Source organism: Hyaloscypha bicolor (assembly GCF_002865645.1).
Source record: "Hyaloscypha bicolor E unplaced genomic scaffold K444scaffold_52, whole genome shotgun sequence".
Classification (NCBI taxonomy): domain Eukaryota; kingdom Fungi; phylum Ascomycota; class Leotiomycetes; order Helotiales; family Hyaloscyphaceae; genus Hyaloscypha; species Hyaloscypha bicolor.
The window spans coordinates 1,217,382-1,232,840 of NW_020194554.1; the positions used below are offsets into that span (position 1 = coordinate 1,217,382).

Consider the following 15,459-nt stretch of genomic DNA (forward strand, 5'->3'; position numbering starts at 1 on the left):
AAGGATCCCCAGGCTGCCCTGTGCGGCACAGCACTTGGGAGTTGGTACGTACCTTGAAACACCAAGCCTGTGGCCGGGACCTCGACCACTGTGCCGGGCTATGGACTGCTATTTCAAGCATTTAAATGTTGGCGAAAGGCAAACGGAGATATGGGTGTGTTGAGGACTCTTGCCAATTGAACGAGTGGGGTAAAAAGATTGAGCAAGCCTTGCTTGCGAAAGCCATGTCTGCTGAAGGAATTGCTGATCGAGAACTAGACTCTGGATTTGGATATAATGTAGGGTATCCCTTGGCACAATCATGAGGAGGATGGAGGAGGAATCAGGGTTTGTTTGACTACCGCCAAAAACGGCTGACTATGCAACTCGCTCAAAACGGTTGTGGCTATTTCCAAGTACCGTATGAGTACCGGCATCTAACGGTGCCTAGATTCTTTTCTTTTGCTTGTGTTACTGCATGGTGTCTCAAGAGAGGATTTTTATCAGGAATGTCTGCAGAAACATTAGATTTTAATCAACATAAAATTAAAGGTAGATTCCAAGAAAACTTCGCTCAAGAATGATCATAAATTATCTATATTTTTGTTTCGTATGTACAGTCACGCCCTACTTAGACTTACAGCTCAAGGCCCTCACTTGTAATGTACAATCATCCACTCGCCCATCCAACAGGGACCTCAACGCCGTAGCAATGCAACAAACCATGCCTGTAGACCCCGGATAGAATCTCATTCTCAAGGATGACCTCGCCCAAAGCGCCTCGCAATGCAAGTCGCAGGCCGCAAGAATAGAACCGAATCGCTAGAATGACTTTTTGCCCCCCCAGAACACCTTTTAAGCAGACCCGTGTGCACAATCCCAGAGATCCGTTGCCCTCAAGTTCCGCCTATTATAATTCGATCAACGCTTTCTCCGACTGCTCTTTTCATCGTCTGATTTGCGCTCTCCAATCCTGGCTCTGTCACGTTCAAGGAGTAAGGTAAGCTGACTCTTGCTTCGCAGGAGTGAACCAGTTGAATCAGGGACCTCCGCTGGTAATACCGGCTGGACTGGCCTTTTTGCAAACATTCCAGAGATTGGCTCGTCATCTGCATCTCGTCCCTTTCCCTTGTCCTTTTTGAAGGCAGAGCTAGAAGTTGGTGCGGCCGCATGCGCAGCGCCAATATCCCCCAAATTTACTTGGCCAGTTGCATCAGTCAGGGTTGGCGCGAGGCTCACCGTGCCTTTGGTTTCGTGGTCAAGGAGCGGAACGGCACTCAAGGGCTTGTGTTCGACTTTTCCCTCAGATTGCGGACGCGGTGCTCTGTGAAGAACCCGAAAACCATCACTGGTGGGTGGCAAGGGGCTGGCAGTGGTGCGTGATCCGTTCTTGACATGCGCACTAGCTTCTGCTAAGAGTGTTCTCTGCACCTCGATTTCTTCGCGTTCCTCGGCGGTGAGATTCTTGGCAGGAAGTTCTTCACATTGACGATTTTCGATTCGACGAAGTTGAGTCGACGGACCGGGGTCGCCGGACGAGGAGGCGCTCTCCCCGATTTCGTCCGAACGTGAACCTTTCCCCACACGAGTCATATCAGCATTACGGGGCGGGGTACGCTTCGAATCCGAGACCCGTAGTGTGTTCTTTTTCTTAGGCGACTTGGAGCGATCCGGGGAAGGTGAGAAATTCTCTTGAAACCGGGACTGCGGTGGATTGCGAGATTGCTCCAAGACGGTCGGTGGAGTCCTTCCTGCAGATGAATGTACTGTAGCAATAGATGGGACTACTTCGGCAGATGATTGCGATGTTTGGGAGCTCTGACGCCTGACGATCACCGGGCGCTTCCTCCTGCCAGAAGCAACGAAGCCTCCTTTCTTCTTGCTGGAAGGCGATGGCTTCCTGTCAAATTTTACATCCTGAGAATCGGGAGATGGAGGTTCAACAACAACATGAGAATTCGTTTGCGAGTAAGTGCTGACCGAAGATGACGGGTCCGCCTCGACGTCGGATTCCGGAGGGGAAATAAAGCGGGCTGTCGGCCGTGGTCCGCTCGTAGATGGGCCTCTTGTCTTCTTGAGAATGGGATGCGGCATAGGCACTGCGTTTCTTGATGCTGTAGAAGATGATGTAGTACTTGGCCGGCTTTGGTCTGATCGATTGAGAGCTGTAGTGCTGGAAGCTGCTGGTCCACGACGAGCAGCTGTATTCTAAGAGTCCAAATTCAGTACGGCTTGACTTGTGTGGACAGGCAAATCATACCAATGGTGGGGTTCCTTCATCACGGTTTGGAGGCCCTCGAAGTGGTACAAAGGTCTGGCCATCCGATATATGGGCGAACAGTCGTGCAACAGTTGCGCCGTTCAACGCTTTCTTTCGGCTGCCCCATATGCGCCACCAATAGTTCTCCAGTCGTTCAGCTGTTGGGTCGAGAAGTCGCCGCTTGGTTGTTGTGTACACTGTTACAGATCTGTTAATTCCATCCTGACAGGGGGCTTTGCAGATGTACCTTTCCAGAACTTGGCAATATCCGCGAGGTCCAATGGCTCCTGGTTGATTCTCTCGATAGAGCTTTCGATGACTGCACTATTTTTTACGAAGCCTTTGGGTAGTATCAACGACATCCTCGTGGAGGAGGCGCCAAAACGGGGGCTGTCGACAGCAGCCCTTTCGCGGCAGGCAAGCCTACCGTGAAAGAATGCTGCGTCAAACGATCCCGACGGTCAGGGAAGCAGCATTCAGGAAAGAAAGTCTGGAAATCCGGTGAGGAAGGTGTGAAGAAAGAGCTTTCCAATTGTGAAGTGCAAAATCTTTGGTGGGGCAAGTCGGGCTTGCATCAAACCTCCGCCCCGCAGCTTTTACTAGTGATATAAGAGGATTAGGGCTTCAAATCCGACCCGACTTGAGATTGAAGTGTTTTTCGGGAAGAGAGCGCTTGAAAATGGACCGATATACTTATGGATCCGGCAGTCCGCGACGCGGTTCGGCAACAAGGGAAAGACAGGACTCGCAACTGGCGATGGCAAGATATCGATATCGCTACGGTTGTACTGTACAGTACCTCGTGGAACAACGAGGAGCAGAAAGTTTATTACGTCCAGGTTTGTTTGGCTGGTGGTGGCGGCACGCCTCGAGCCCCGATAATTAGGTCATTGATTGGACGGCGTGTACCTAATGAGATGAGAGATGCTGGGACTCAAGGGCCGGGGGGGGAGGGAGGGCCAGGCGGTACCAAGCTTACTCGGGAGTAGTGACAGCGTGGAGGAGAAGGGGAAAGAGAGGCATGGGCAGCTGATGGGCAGCTGATGAGCACGCGCGGAGGTGAGTGGTGGCTGGGAGGGGTGAACAGCAGAGCGCTGCAGCAGCGTGACGGACAAGTTGGGGTGGTCGGTGAAAGGTGGTTCTGGCGGTCCAGGGACTCCAGGTACGTACATGCGAGCGGGAGGCGGTACAAGTTCCAATGGAGCTCGAGCTCCAGGCTCGGCTCATCAATCGCTCGCGAACGCGGCCTCGGATTTGAAGCGCGATGGGGCAGCGCGGCTGCCCACCGCGCTGCTGGGATACGGCCGCCTCTCACGTCCTGCCTTGCGGGCCACGGAGGGCGGGCGGATGAGCAGGTGCCAGGAGGAGCAGCAGGAAGACTAGGAGGAGTCGGACGAAGGCGTGGGCGGTGGGCGGTGGGCGGTGGGCGAGCCGACGGCCTAGTCCATGGGGATGTGGAATCGCGGATCGTGGAGTGATGTGGACGGGGCAACGTCGAAAATCGGCACCCAATGATCCCTGGAAATTGCTGCTTGCGGTAACCTGGATGGGCGGGTCCGAGCCGGGGTTAGAGCTGTTGGAGACCTCTTGGTGCAGTTGGAGTTGTACAAGAGAGAAAGAGGTCGACGTAGATGTTGGAGAGACTTGCGCACCTCTACTAGTATAAGCTGCTCCTCTACAGAGGACGTGGTCCAGGTTCACGCCCGTCTGACGTTCTAGAGATCCGGGTCTGATTCCAATTCTCTGGAGTGCTTGGATCCCAAGGGTTTTGGCGTCTCTGCATCTGTTTCTCACTCAGACATCGCCGGCTCCAAGACATGTCAATTGTGGATGAGCACGGTTGCTTGCGTTGCTCTTGGCTGGGGGAGAGATCCTTCGTCCTTTTGGTCAGCAAAAAGCACTCAATGGTACACTCCCCAGCAATGATGAGTCTGCTTTTTCTGCGTTTGGTTCTTGACCGGCTGTCCTCCTTCGTTTGCGAGCTGCCAAAGGCTTTGCCTCTCCTCGAGTCGTAAGAGCGCCGTAAAGACTGCGTGGAAACGGGCTTGCATGATGATGCAGCTTTTGCCGATGGCCAAAGGTCTAACTTATCCGCACTCTGGTCCAATTCAAGGGCAAGAATACTTCCCCTCCCTCCCTTTCCTCTCCCCCTCCTGCTCCCTCACCGCTCCCAGCATCGTAGCCTTCGCGGCTTCCCGGTCGCTCTCGCTCCAACGTTCGGCTGAACACCGAACCAACGCCCGTGGTCGACGGCTAGGCACCATTATCTGATCACAAGCCATTTGTGCTAACGCAGCAGCAATCCCCTCGGGCAGCAACGAAGATCGGATTCCTAGGATGTGTCGGAGAAGCTTCAACCTCGCGGTCCTACTCCATCATATCGGAATGCCTTCCGAGCCTGAAGCTCTCTGGATCTTGGGGCTGCTGACCTCGCGCTTGAGCCGTCTGCCACCACGTCGTGTGACGCTCGAGATTGTGATATATAGCCGGCTACAGACTGGGCGAGTGAGTGACTGGCTAACATGGAAGACCCGAGTTCCATTGCCGCTGGCTCGGTGGCACAAAGGAGCGTCGTTGGGACCCCAGAAACCCGGTCCGCAGAAAAGCTACGCGTCTCATTTGCTCCTCGAAGCCAAAAATACCACCCCCTCCCAAGCATTGCTCCCATGGATGCATTACCAACGCCAGGTCGTGGCAGGCCACACTGCGCAGATTTCCCCTCTGTTCTCCCCGTCATGTCAGCCGCATTGTGATCAAGGAGTACGCAAAGCGGTCAAGTGACGACGCCATCAGCCAATTGCCTGCAATGCTTCTAGAACCTTGCTCCCAGGTGCTGCCCCCCAACCCCCCCACGCCCACGGTCTGGACCCCACGGTTTTTTGGGGCTGCGTGATCCAACCCTGCCTTCAAGATGCAAGGGGCGGCACGGCCCCACCCTCGGAAACTGTCTTTGGGGTTCGATCGGCGCTTCGATGCTATGAGGCTATCTATCAAATTTGGGTCTCGCGACCGCAGAACCATCTCATTACGGAAGAAAGGAAGAAGTAAGGCGTGCCTCGCGTGTTACAAATACCGGAGTTGTTTCCCTGAGTCGTTTGAGGAGTCACGAGGGACCGATTTTGACTGGTTACTGCTCCAATGAAGTCAAAGGACTGGTGTTACCACACAGATCACAGACGATCTTTATTGGATCGATCTTGCCGTGTTTTGGCGTCAATTTCGATTTGTTTTTGCAAGTAAATTGATTCAGGTCCGCTTATCAGTGCCTTGGGGGGTTATTCAGGAATCTATATAAGGGAGGCTGCTCGCTTATCTAATCTCGCCCCTTTTTAAACGAACGAAATGTTGAAAAGGAGTTTCTGAAATCAAGCGATTGCCTGTAGCTTCATCATTTTCGGATATAGAGAGATACTCGTCGTTAAAACTAAATGCTACCATGCTAGCCTCAAGCCATTCGAAAATCTACATGCTCTGCCAATTCTGCCTTTTCATCGTTACTCAAAATGCACCAAGAATTTATGTGATGGTGTAGCCTCCATCTACACGCAAATCAGCACCTGCCCGGAACATGTTAGTAGACTGTTCAGTTGTAGAGCCAAGGAGGTGTGGAGATCTTGATGTAGATGTGGGGCAAGGAGTGGCTGCTCACCTGTAACGTAGGACGAGGCGTCAGATGACAAGAAGGTCACAGCACCCATCAGGTCCTCTGGCTGGCCCATTTTACCTTGGGGGATGAGGGAAGTCCACTGTTTCTTCAAGTCCGGGTTGTCATCGAGGATTTTTTTGGTCCTAGGATTCGTTAGTAAATGTCCAAGTATGTGACAAAAGCATTCTTACAGCGCCGTCAGCATGTATCCTGGCGAGATACAATTAACTCTGATTCCAGCATGAGCCCATTCAACAGCCAAACTTGAAGCCAAATGCCGTACAGCTGCTTTGGCAGCGTTATATGGAGCTTGCGGTTGTGGCACATTGACAATCGCTCCGGACATGCTACCAATAAAGACCATGCTCCCTGGAGCTTTCCGTTCCATCAAGTGCTTTGCAACTGCAATCGCGAACAGGTATGTCCCATCCACATTGACACCCCAAAGTTTTCGAACTCGTTCAATTGGATAATTGATTGCCTCAAAGTTCTCTGTAAATCCCGCCGATGTAACTAAGTTGTCAATCTTTCCATGCTGCTCGATGATTTCGGCGATAGCGGCTTCGACTGATTCTTGTGATGAGACATCTGCGTAATGTGCGGTAACTTTGGGAACTCTATGAACTGGTAAGCTCAGTCGAGCTAACTGTGGAATGGTATCGTACTTCTCAGCTCCTGGATTTTCCCTCACGAACGACGCCACAAGCCCTTCCGCTTGCTTTTCCGCTTCCTCCTCTGTGTATGATCAGTAAAACCATCAATGGGGAAGCACCTGCGACTCACTATTCAAATCCACAATGGCGACATCTGCCCCGCTGATAACCATTGCTTGAGACATGACCAACCCAAGTCCACGAGCGCCACCCGTCACTACACCAACACGACCTTCGAGAGAAAAGGATGCCAGTGTCCGCTTGAAATGAAGACCTCCTCTTCCTTGCACAGGAGCACTAGATGGGAGGTCACCTTCCTCTGGATATTCGACTTGTACGGAAGAATCGGTCCGGGCGAATGACCCCTCATGAATCTCGTCTTTCTTTTCGTCTCGTTGGAGAGGTGTAGAACTGTGAATCAATCGCTGGGAACATGTTGATGGCCTTGATCTGGCGGTAATTGGCTCCGACGGAGCTCTTGCAGCTCGAGCCAGTTGTCGGAGCAATTGTGTTCGAAGCATGGCGAGTATGTAAGGAAGAGTGGGCAGAACAGAACGGCTACGAGAACAATTGGAATGCTTAGCCCAGTTGAAATGTCTGTAAAGCGCAGGAAAGGAACCCGGCCGTCTGGAAGAAGAAGTGCCAAATGGTTGAAAGTCAATTGACGTGAGGAAAGAGCTCTTGCTGGAGTTGCGATCCTTCCTGCGATAAGTTTGGGCTGAGATCCACTCTTGCACAGTGTGCGGGATGACGTTCCGCTGCAGATCCTTGACCCAAAGGGTCCTGCCAAAACCCAACAATAAAATGGGGCAAGGCTGATCAACTTATGATGTAAAAAACTTGCCTTATTCTGAGGCAAGTACGAGATTGACATGGGGTTGAGTGTCTAATGTAACTGAGAGAGTCCTCACGAGAGGAGTTGCAGCCCCAAAAGCCTGGTCGGACTTTGGAAGCCAGAACAAGCCATCCATCGAATCACATAGAACGTTGTAAGATCGTGCTTTCTATGCTTGCTTTGAGGCTTCGAGATACACTATTTTCCTAGAAGACTACCGTGCTTTGATTCGGATCTGGAGTTCCTTGAACTCTCCCTCGCGATGTGCACATCTCTTGCCGAACAGAAAGGCATTCGACAGAGCCAAGATTCAGAGATTGGGGCTCTCATACCGCGCTCTGCTACAAGTCTAACAGCATATGGCGCTGAAGCCATAATCAAAGTCCCTAACGATTTGTATCATTCATATGCTGTTACACCAAAGCAGGAAGAAAATTGAAGAAAGTATCTTTGAGGACGGACGGCATTTCGAAGGACCGATAAGGTTACTTGCATTACGCGGCCACTTGCCCAACCGTATTATCGCTTATGGACACAGCCCCTCGTCACCCAATATAGACTAGGCGGGTTTGGATCGCCTCACTCCTCCTTTGAACGCGCGAACGACACGGAAGCAGGGCTTCATCAAAGAACCGCAATTCCATCGAACCTACACAAAACCATTACTTCTATAAGCGGGTACCGACCCAACATACATTACGACCATGCGTTTCTCCCAGCTCGGAGCCGTCGCGGCTCTTGCTGTCGCAGACGCCTTCCTCCTGCCTCCCGAGATCTCAGCCGCCGATACCGACATCATCAACACCCTCCCTTTCGAAGATGCCGTCGCCATCGATGGACGTGTTATGGAAATCAACTGTCCTGGATGTCCTGTCGTCAATGATATCGCGGACAAGATGCACCCCACTCAAGTTGATAGCGTTCTTAAGCTTGACTTCAGACTCGTCCACGATGAACTCGACCGATTGTATTTGAATAACCTCCAAATCTATCCCATGGACCCAAGCTCCGCGAACTTTATGGAACCTCTCACAGCTCCCCAGATGATCAAGAACGACGACAACACCTGGGAATATTCCTCAACACCGAAGTTAGGATACGCAATCAGTGTCGAGCGCCCTGTGGCCAGTCAGGGTCAACTTGATCTTATCTCTATCCATATCGAGATTATCGAAGTGGCCGATGTATTCCTTCCTTCAATACCTGCCGTGGAGATTAAGCTGCTCGAGACACAAGGTCACAAATTGATGATCGGCGATGCCTTCATCGGCGAGCCCAAGGTCGCCAGACCTAAAACTGATGTACAGGAGGAGTGCAAAACAATACTCTGCAAATGGAGAGCCATTGTTACTGACAGGCTTTCGAAACTGAAGGGATGTGGTTCTAAGAAGCCGGCCGTCCCAGCTATTCAAAGTATCCCAGCTCACGAGACCCACGGCCATCACGACCGCCCTCACACCCATGGAAAGCATCCCGAGGGACCTCACCGCCCATTCCGTCATCATCGCCACAGACACGGTAGAATCACACGCTTCCTTAAGGGTATTGTCATGCATGTCGTTATCCCCGTTCTCATTGGCGTTATGGTCGGAATCACAGCCAGCCTTTTGGGAATGGTTGTTGGTCACATTGCCATCTTTGTGTGGCGCATTCTCTTCCGCCGCAACACCCCAAGACAACAATATACCAAAGTCCAGCAAGAAGAGCCTGCCGTTGAAGATGTTATGGATGAGACCAAGGGCTTTGTGGAGCACCAGGGTCCACCTCCCGTGTACGAGGAGATTGTGATTGTTGAGAACGCTTCGGAGTAGATTGAGATCAAGTTTCGAGAAATGGAAATAAGGGCTGAATCCTCGGAGCTGTAGCGAAGGGTCGGCATTGGAGATCACACGTGGTTGGGCCTTAAGAGTCATGATAGCAGGTCCGGATATCTAGTTGCAAGCAGTACAGACTAGTTCCCTTTGTCAGTTCGGTGTACCACTATGTTGCTTGAACCTCCATACACCTTGATTCTATACTGTCCTTCACTATGTTTGGAATTGCCATATGACCAATGCATGCCCCTAGTCCCTGGTTATTCTCGAGCACTTCCTTCTGCTCCAATGTCCCGTGCTTTCTTGGCCCAACTCAATCGACGTCTACCTCATTTCACAGCAAGCCGACCTCTCTTTTCAACTCGTCTTTCTTCCCCACAACCGACTCCTCATGTCACAGCAAATCTGCTCCTCTTTCTCAGATTCGCCCTATAAAAGTACAGAAGATAGAACAAGATGGTACATCCACAACTCAACCCTGCCAATAAGCTGCAGCCCTTCGCAACTCCCAGGCTCTTAAACATTGGCCCGGAAAAGACAATACACCCTGCAGCGAAGGCGCTGCGGGCGAAGTCGTTTGCTGCAAAGAGCGAAGCAGCGTATTGAGGATAGGTAAAAGGTAAGTACATGAATATCGATTGCATGATTGTATAGCAGCCAATCATGACTAGGCCAACTCCGATTGTGGGTGCAATCCAATGAATCTTCTCATTTGCTATCCATGCTGGGCATGTGTTAGCAAGGCTTCATCTATGTGCAGATCTGGGGACCTGAGCCACCCACCAAAAACAAACAGACCAGCAGGTACGAAGAAAGTTGTGATCAGCCCAGGTATCAAACGCTGTTCTGGGGCACCGAATCCACTCTTCTTTACTTGGGGTTCGACCACATAGTAGTAGTAACCGCAGTAGGATGGCATGCAAATAAAGAGTGCGACGACGACCGAGAGAAATGGGAGACTTGATTCGCCGAGGTTGAAACCGTACATTACGGGAAATACTAGCGTTATAATTCCTTTCCTGATGGATGAGCGTAAGGGGACGACTCCTTCCGCCCCGCGGCCTTGGATATGCTTGACTACGGTATCGACGAAACGAAGGATAGTAACGTGATCTGGGCCGGTCTCTGGATCAATCCTAGGTAACCATTATTAGTTTAGAGTAAGGAAATTAGACGTCGTCTATCTAGGCTAATTAAAAGGGGGAAAAAAGATCGATTAACTTACCGGGTACTATTCTGTTTTGTATAGCTCTCAATCCAGTTGAGCCAGAGGGAACGTGCATAGCGAGTTCCCGGTGCTCCCAGACTATCCGTCAGGCCACGAACTCTCTTCTTGGAGGATATACGGTCTTCAAATAGCTGCTCCTGCATCGAAGCGATACTGGTTGAACCTGCATTGGCATACCTCTTCTGTACCGGGGAGAATTCGATATCGGAAGAATTGAATGGCTCGTACTCGTCTATCTCTAGAGCTTCTAGGAGACAAAAGAAAGAAAAAAAGAATGATGAAGTTGATCTTCTGGGAAGTTGGAGGAAGACGGAGGAGAGAGAAGGAAAGTTGAAGGAAAGACGGAGAAGGAAAAAGTTGAAGGAAAGATAGAGATTAAGGAAAGAGCGGAGATTTTAGAGGTAGAGGGAGGGGTTTGAGGGATACATACTGCATTGGAAAGGAAGCGAGGAAGCGACGACGCACGCACACACGCAACGTGTGCGAGGTCACGTGATGTCTACTGAGAATGGAAACGTCTACTTCCCTTACGATGCCCGAGTTTCCCTACCATATGAATGATTCGAAGAAAGAATAGAAATTTCCATATATGAGAGCGGTGTAAAGCGTTGTAAAGGCCTAAGGGATTCTGTCAGCTGCTTGAAAATTTCTACTTCGTAGACGGAGAAAGAGGCTCTTACAACTGCAGGGTCAAGAGCATTGATCTGCCATGGTTTGATGAGTGCTTTATATGCAACATCGCTAGGATTCATCCCTGCTTGGTCAATTTCTGATTGAGATAGGAGGTTATTCTTTCCTGTGATTTTGCGTAGACGGCGAGCTCGTCGAAGGAGAATGTTGTTAGCAGATGTTTCAGGGAGGGAGAGGATCATCATGGCACAGATGGGCCCTGATAGCCATAATATCTCCCAGGCAAACTTGATTACATAGGTTAACGCAGATCAGAACGAGGCTAGGTAAAAAAGCCTACCAATTCCACCCTTCGGCCGAAATGCTGAAGCCAGCCATGATTGGTGCAAGTGCGGGACCAAAAGTTACTTAGAGGTTGATCAATATTACGCATCCATCATATTGAGGGGCGACTTACCCGAGCCGGCCCATAATGCCAACGAGTATGGAATCTTGATCATCGGATACATATCTTGAAAGGCTGCCGCACCAGTAGCCAAACACGGTGAGCCTATGAACGACCGTGTTAGCACATCCTAGGGGGTGTTTGGAGGAAACCCCAACCGAAGAATCCACACAAGAAACGGAGAACCAAAAGGCCCGCGAAGTTATGCACTAAAGCCGTTGGTATGGTTAAGACCACGAAGAGTATGAATGTAAAGATGTAAATTGGAGTTCGACCCAGTGCAGGAATTCTAGTTCAATATTAGTGAAGTTCATGAGGTTTTTGCTGCGGTGTACTGTACTTACTCGCTCAAGGGTGAGAAGAGCATCGGGCCAATTCCATCTGATCGGGCGTAAGCAAAGTATTTTATATCATTCAACCTGTCTTTGACATACATGCAAGAACATACATGGCCAACCCCAAAGAAGCGGCCACATTTCCAACGCCAAACTCCTCCATCACGCCTCCTGAAGCTGGAGAGTATACTGATGAACCAAAATAAACTGCGAAAGAATACATGCTTTCCAGGTAGTGCCAGGAGGTGCAGGGAAGATCAGATACGTGAAAACATACCAAATTTGGAAGGAGATGTAAAGCTTCTTAGCTGAGCTCCAATTATATGGATTTTCAGGGTCATCTACAGCCCGTTAGCACTTTCCTCCCAGATGAGTGTTGAATTGTTTACCTGTAGTATACCAATCCACTAGGATTTTACCATCTGCTGTCTTCTCGGGCTTTATTGATTGACTAGTCGATCTTTGCAAGGCGAGTTGCATGTCTCGCGAGAGAATTCGATCGTGGTAATTTAGATCTGTCCCGTTTGTCGTTTCCGCCTTTTCCAAGCCTGCCACAACAGAGCCATTTCTCTCTTCTTTTGGAGCAGTAGAGTTGACAATTATGCTGGCAGATGCATCTCCAACGGCTTCCGCTGGAGTCCCATCTTCGGAGCTCGAACTCGTAAAGGATTCACAAGGAAACTGAAATCGAGGATTCTCTTCGACATAGTTGAAATACCTGCCTCTCGTGACAATTCTAGCCAGCTGTCCAAATGCAGAGTCTCGAATAGTATCTCTCATCTCGTCGATGTGTGCAGTGTCCGAGTTCGACCGCAAACAGTGAGAAGGGGTTTAGTTGAGGAATTGGACTCTGTATGTACTCAAAACTGAAGTCAGATATCTTGATTATCTTCACTGAGATTTATAGAATTAATCTCTATGAAGAATCATGTAGGGAAGGAGAACATAGAGATGTATAGACTCAGATCTGTGCCTGGTTTTGTAAACTCATAAAATCAGATCGCAGATGACGAAGCGCTTATAGAATGAACGAGATCAAGAGATCGTCAATTGATTTGCCAACATCTCTGTTTCGTAAGACATGGTGTTATCATTAAAAGTCCTTCAAAGGACATGGGTCTGTGTTCTGAGTAATCAAGGTCAATAATCGGCATCGGGTTTGTTTGTGATAGTCCCGAAGAGTAACCCTATCCCAATGGTCCACCTGAACTTTCAGTGATGCAGGAGTATGCCTAGGGTACTAAGCCTCAAATCATAATTTGAGAGCGAGCCACTGACCAGGCACTTACCAGAGTGAAATAGGTTCGGTACATGAATTGGGAGATAGCTGTTCTCGCCGTAACTTGTAGTTCAGGCCAACTTCTATTACACAAAGAGTTGAGATCTTTATCTGCCTCCTCGCAATTCCTCCACAGTTTCAATAGCTTGGAAATAGGAAATGATCCGAAAACTTTTGTATTGTTGAAAGGCATCCTCTGGATAAAGTTTTGCTACACTTCGTCACTTGCGGCTAGGCATCTGAAGCGCATTGCTTTGCCTTCCTGACTTTGTACAAGAAAAAGACAGCCCAGAAATAAAATAGGCAGCCCAAGAACTTGCTGCAAATCTCCCACACGAGCAAGGAACTCAGCAGCAGTGGCGTCGATATTTCCTTTGTAGAATCTTGGACCTTCGCCGAAACAGACAGATTTCCTGATTAGACTCTCTGCAAGCGATTGAGCTGGGAGAACTGGGCTGGACTCCTCCACAAAACTATCCGAGAGGCCAGACCCAGGGTCGTAGGAAGACACGAATTGGCCAGCTTCAGAGTTACCACGTATCTCTCCCTGCCGACATTTGGACGTTGGCAAAAGTCTAGCAGTGGAAGCCGTGAGCTTGAGTCCCCATTGGCTCCGGAGATACAATTGCGTGTTATACGGATCTAGCCCCTCTCCGACCGATCCAACTCCTTGGACCAAGTCTTGGTACATTGTCGCTCGAAGCACTGAATTCATGACAGGGTGAGAAGGACCGAAGAGGAGGATACCACTTTCGTTCTCTGTGTCAGGCGTCCCTGGAGCTGCACTATCCATTACGGGGTCCTGCAGAGACAGTCGTTGGAGGAAGTTTGATGCGCCAGTGACATAGTTGTCAGGTTTCTCGTATCGAAATCGATATCGCATGAGACTTGGAATGAACCCGGGAGTCGATATTTCTCCTTGCAAAATTCGGATGCTGAGGATGATTGGGTCCTTGTAGAGACGCAAGGCGAATGAGTTGGGCCCTGCGACGAAGTAGTGGCTCAAGAATTCCTCGGCCGCACCAACTTGGGCGGTCTTGTTTAGAAGTCCATAGCCAAGTCGAGGGCTGAAGTGACCAGTTTGGATTCGAGACGGAGGGAAACCAATAACTGGGAAATTTTTTGATGCCGAGAAGGGGGTGCAAACTTCTATTGGGGGGGGGGGGCGAAGAAGGTAATTGTGATGCTGTTGATGTTGTGGATACTTCAGTAAAGGGTAAAGTGTCTGATATTGATTCACCCCCCCCTTCGTTAGCCAGTGATTCGGCAGTGTGGGCATGGCCGAGGATTCTTCTCGTCGTTTGTTTCAAGTCATCCAACTGAGGAATCCCGCTCAAGGGTTGAGAAGAGTTGACTCGTCGATCTCCAAAGTGAATGAACTCAGTCACTATTGACTCAACCGTCTTGTCTAAGGAGGCTATGCGTTTCCTCAACCGATCTGTCTCTGCTTGCTTCCTGGCCATATAATTTTTCTGAGCTTCTCGCCCCCGGGCTCGTTTCTATTGTTGATTAGCACCTGATCAGAAGTGTGTTGGAGGATGTCACCTCTCCAAGGGGCTCATCTGTTGCTTCTTTTCGTGGCCGCCCCCGAAGCCGAACCTTCGATTCTTTCTTCTGAATTCTTTTCGGGCCCATATGTGACTTAATTATGGGAGTTCTGAACATAATAAATCCCTTTCCGGACGTTGCTTCGTCTTGTAATTGACTCCCCGACATTACGAAGACCAAAACCATCGATATAGAATCTCACATCCCTTTGTCACGACTAACTCACTGACAGAAACGTCTTTTGGCTTCTAAATGGTGATTACTGATCAGCTCGCAGGGGTGGCATGATGTTTGGGATGGTACACAGGTCACGTGCAAGTGGCAATTATTAAAACACATAGCCCTGAATACTTTCGGTGGATAGGAAATAGAACTTTACTTGGAATAGAATTTCACCACTTAAGGGTGCATGTAGGTACGGTGCCTCGCAATGGACAAGAGAGGTGGCACGAAGTTCTCGACGTCCCAAGTCCAGCCAGCCCAGTTTTAAACCCCCCTTCGAATGTCCCCTCGACTTGTAAGTAGTGTCAAAGCCTCTCTCTCCGACTATCTCTGCAATTCCGAAACCCAATATTTTGACCTCTCTTGGTCCGGACAAACGCCCGACTTTAACTTGGGACATGGAAAATGAGTGCCGCTTTTGCTTTTCGGCGGGAGGGTGCTGTCAATACGCATACACGTGGTTGTCCCATTGCTTCACTGATGAAGAACTGATTCAAAATTAACCTCCATATGTCGCTGTCTTCTCATGCAGGAACTGGATGCATCCGGGTTGGAACAGAGGCAGTGTTAACATAGATCAATACA

The 15,459-nt window shown here is 49.9% G+C and overlaps 5 protein-coding genes across 5 annotated transcripts; 1 reads left to right on the forward strand and 4 right to left on the reverse strand.

Moving 5' to 3' along the window:
- Positions 1 to 601: 601 nt before the first annotated feature.
- Positions 602 to 2,941, reverse strand: K444DRAFT_332399 (uncharacterized protein). Its single transcript, XM_024871970.1, has 3 exons — positions 2,487 to 2,941; positions 2,240 to 2,436; positions 602 to 2,187 (listed from the first exon to the last, which is right to left on the reverse strand). Exons 1-3 carry the CDS (start codon positions 2,599 to 2,601, stop codon positions 901 to 903), a joined length of 1,599 nt encoding a protein of 532 aa, XP_024740225.1. The 5' UTR covers positions 2,602 to 2,941; the 3' UTR covers positions 602 to 900.
- A 2,673-nt stretch (positions 2,942 to 5,614) lies between these two features.
- On the reverse strand, positions 5,615 to 7,447 carry K444DRAFT_610163 (NAD(P)-binding protein). Its single transcript, XM_024879693.1, has 5 exons — positions 6,669 to 7,447; positions 6,551 to 6,620; positions 6,077 to 6,502; positions 5,889 to 6,028; positions 5,615 to 5,796 (listed from the first exon to the last, which is right to left on the reverse strand). The coding sequence occupies exons 1-5, from the start codon at positions 7,057 to 7,059 to the stop codon at positions 5,756 to 5,758; spliced, it is 1,068 nt and encodes a 355-aa protein (XP_024740226.1). The 5' UTR covers positions 7,060 to 7,447; the 3' UTR covers positions 5,615 to 5,755.
- A 630-nt stretch (positions 7,448 to 8,077) lies between these two features.
- K444DRAFT_627046 (uncharacterized protein) lies at positions 8,078 to 9,184 on the forward strand (the record flags this gene model as incomplete). Its single annotated transcript, XM_024882751.1, has 1 exon — positions 8,078 to 9,184. The coding sequence occupies one exon, from the start codon at positions 8,078 to 8,080 to the stop codon at positions 9,182 to 9,184; it is 1,107 nt and encodes a 368-aa protein (XP_024740227.1).
- A 392-nt stretch (positions 9,185 to 9,576) lies between these two features.
- K444DRAFT_716358 (MFS general substrate transporter) lies at positions 9,577 to 12,605 on the reverse strand (the record flags this gene model as incomplete). The annotated part of the gene is made up of 10 exons (XM_024888383.1): positions 9,577 to 9,911; positions 9,971 to 10,206; positions 10,966 to 11,033; positions 11,096 to 11,304; positions 11,503 to 11,595; positions 11,649 to 11,779; positions 11,835 to 11,871; positions 11,925 to 12,049; positions 12,103 to 12,166; positions 12,215 to 12,605. 10 exons carry the CDS (start codon positions 12,603 to 12,605, stop codon positions 9,577 to 9,579), a joined length of 1,689 nt encoding a protein of 562 aa, XP_024740228.1.
- Positions 12,606 to 13,215: 610 nt separating this feature from the next.
- On the reverse strand, positions 13,216 to 14,820 carry K444DRAFT_661342 (uncharacterized protein; the record flags this gene model as incomplete). Its single annotated transcript, XM_024886574.1, has 3 exons — positions 13,216 to 14,214; positions 14,345 to 14,603; positions 14,650 to 14,820. The coding sequence occupies 3 exons, from the start codon at positions 14,818 to 14,820 to the stop codon at positions 13,316 to 13,318; spliced, it is 1,329 nt and encodes a 442-aa protein (XP_024740229.1). The 3' UTR covers positions 13,216 to 13,315.
- Between the last annotated feature and the right edge of the window lie 639 nt (positions 14,821 to 15,459).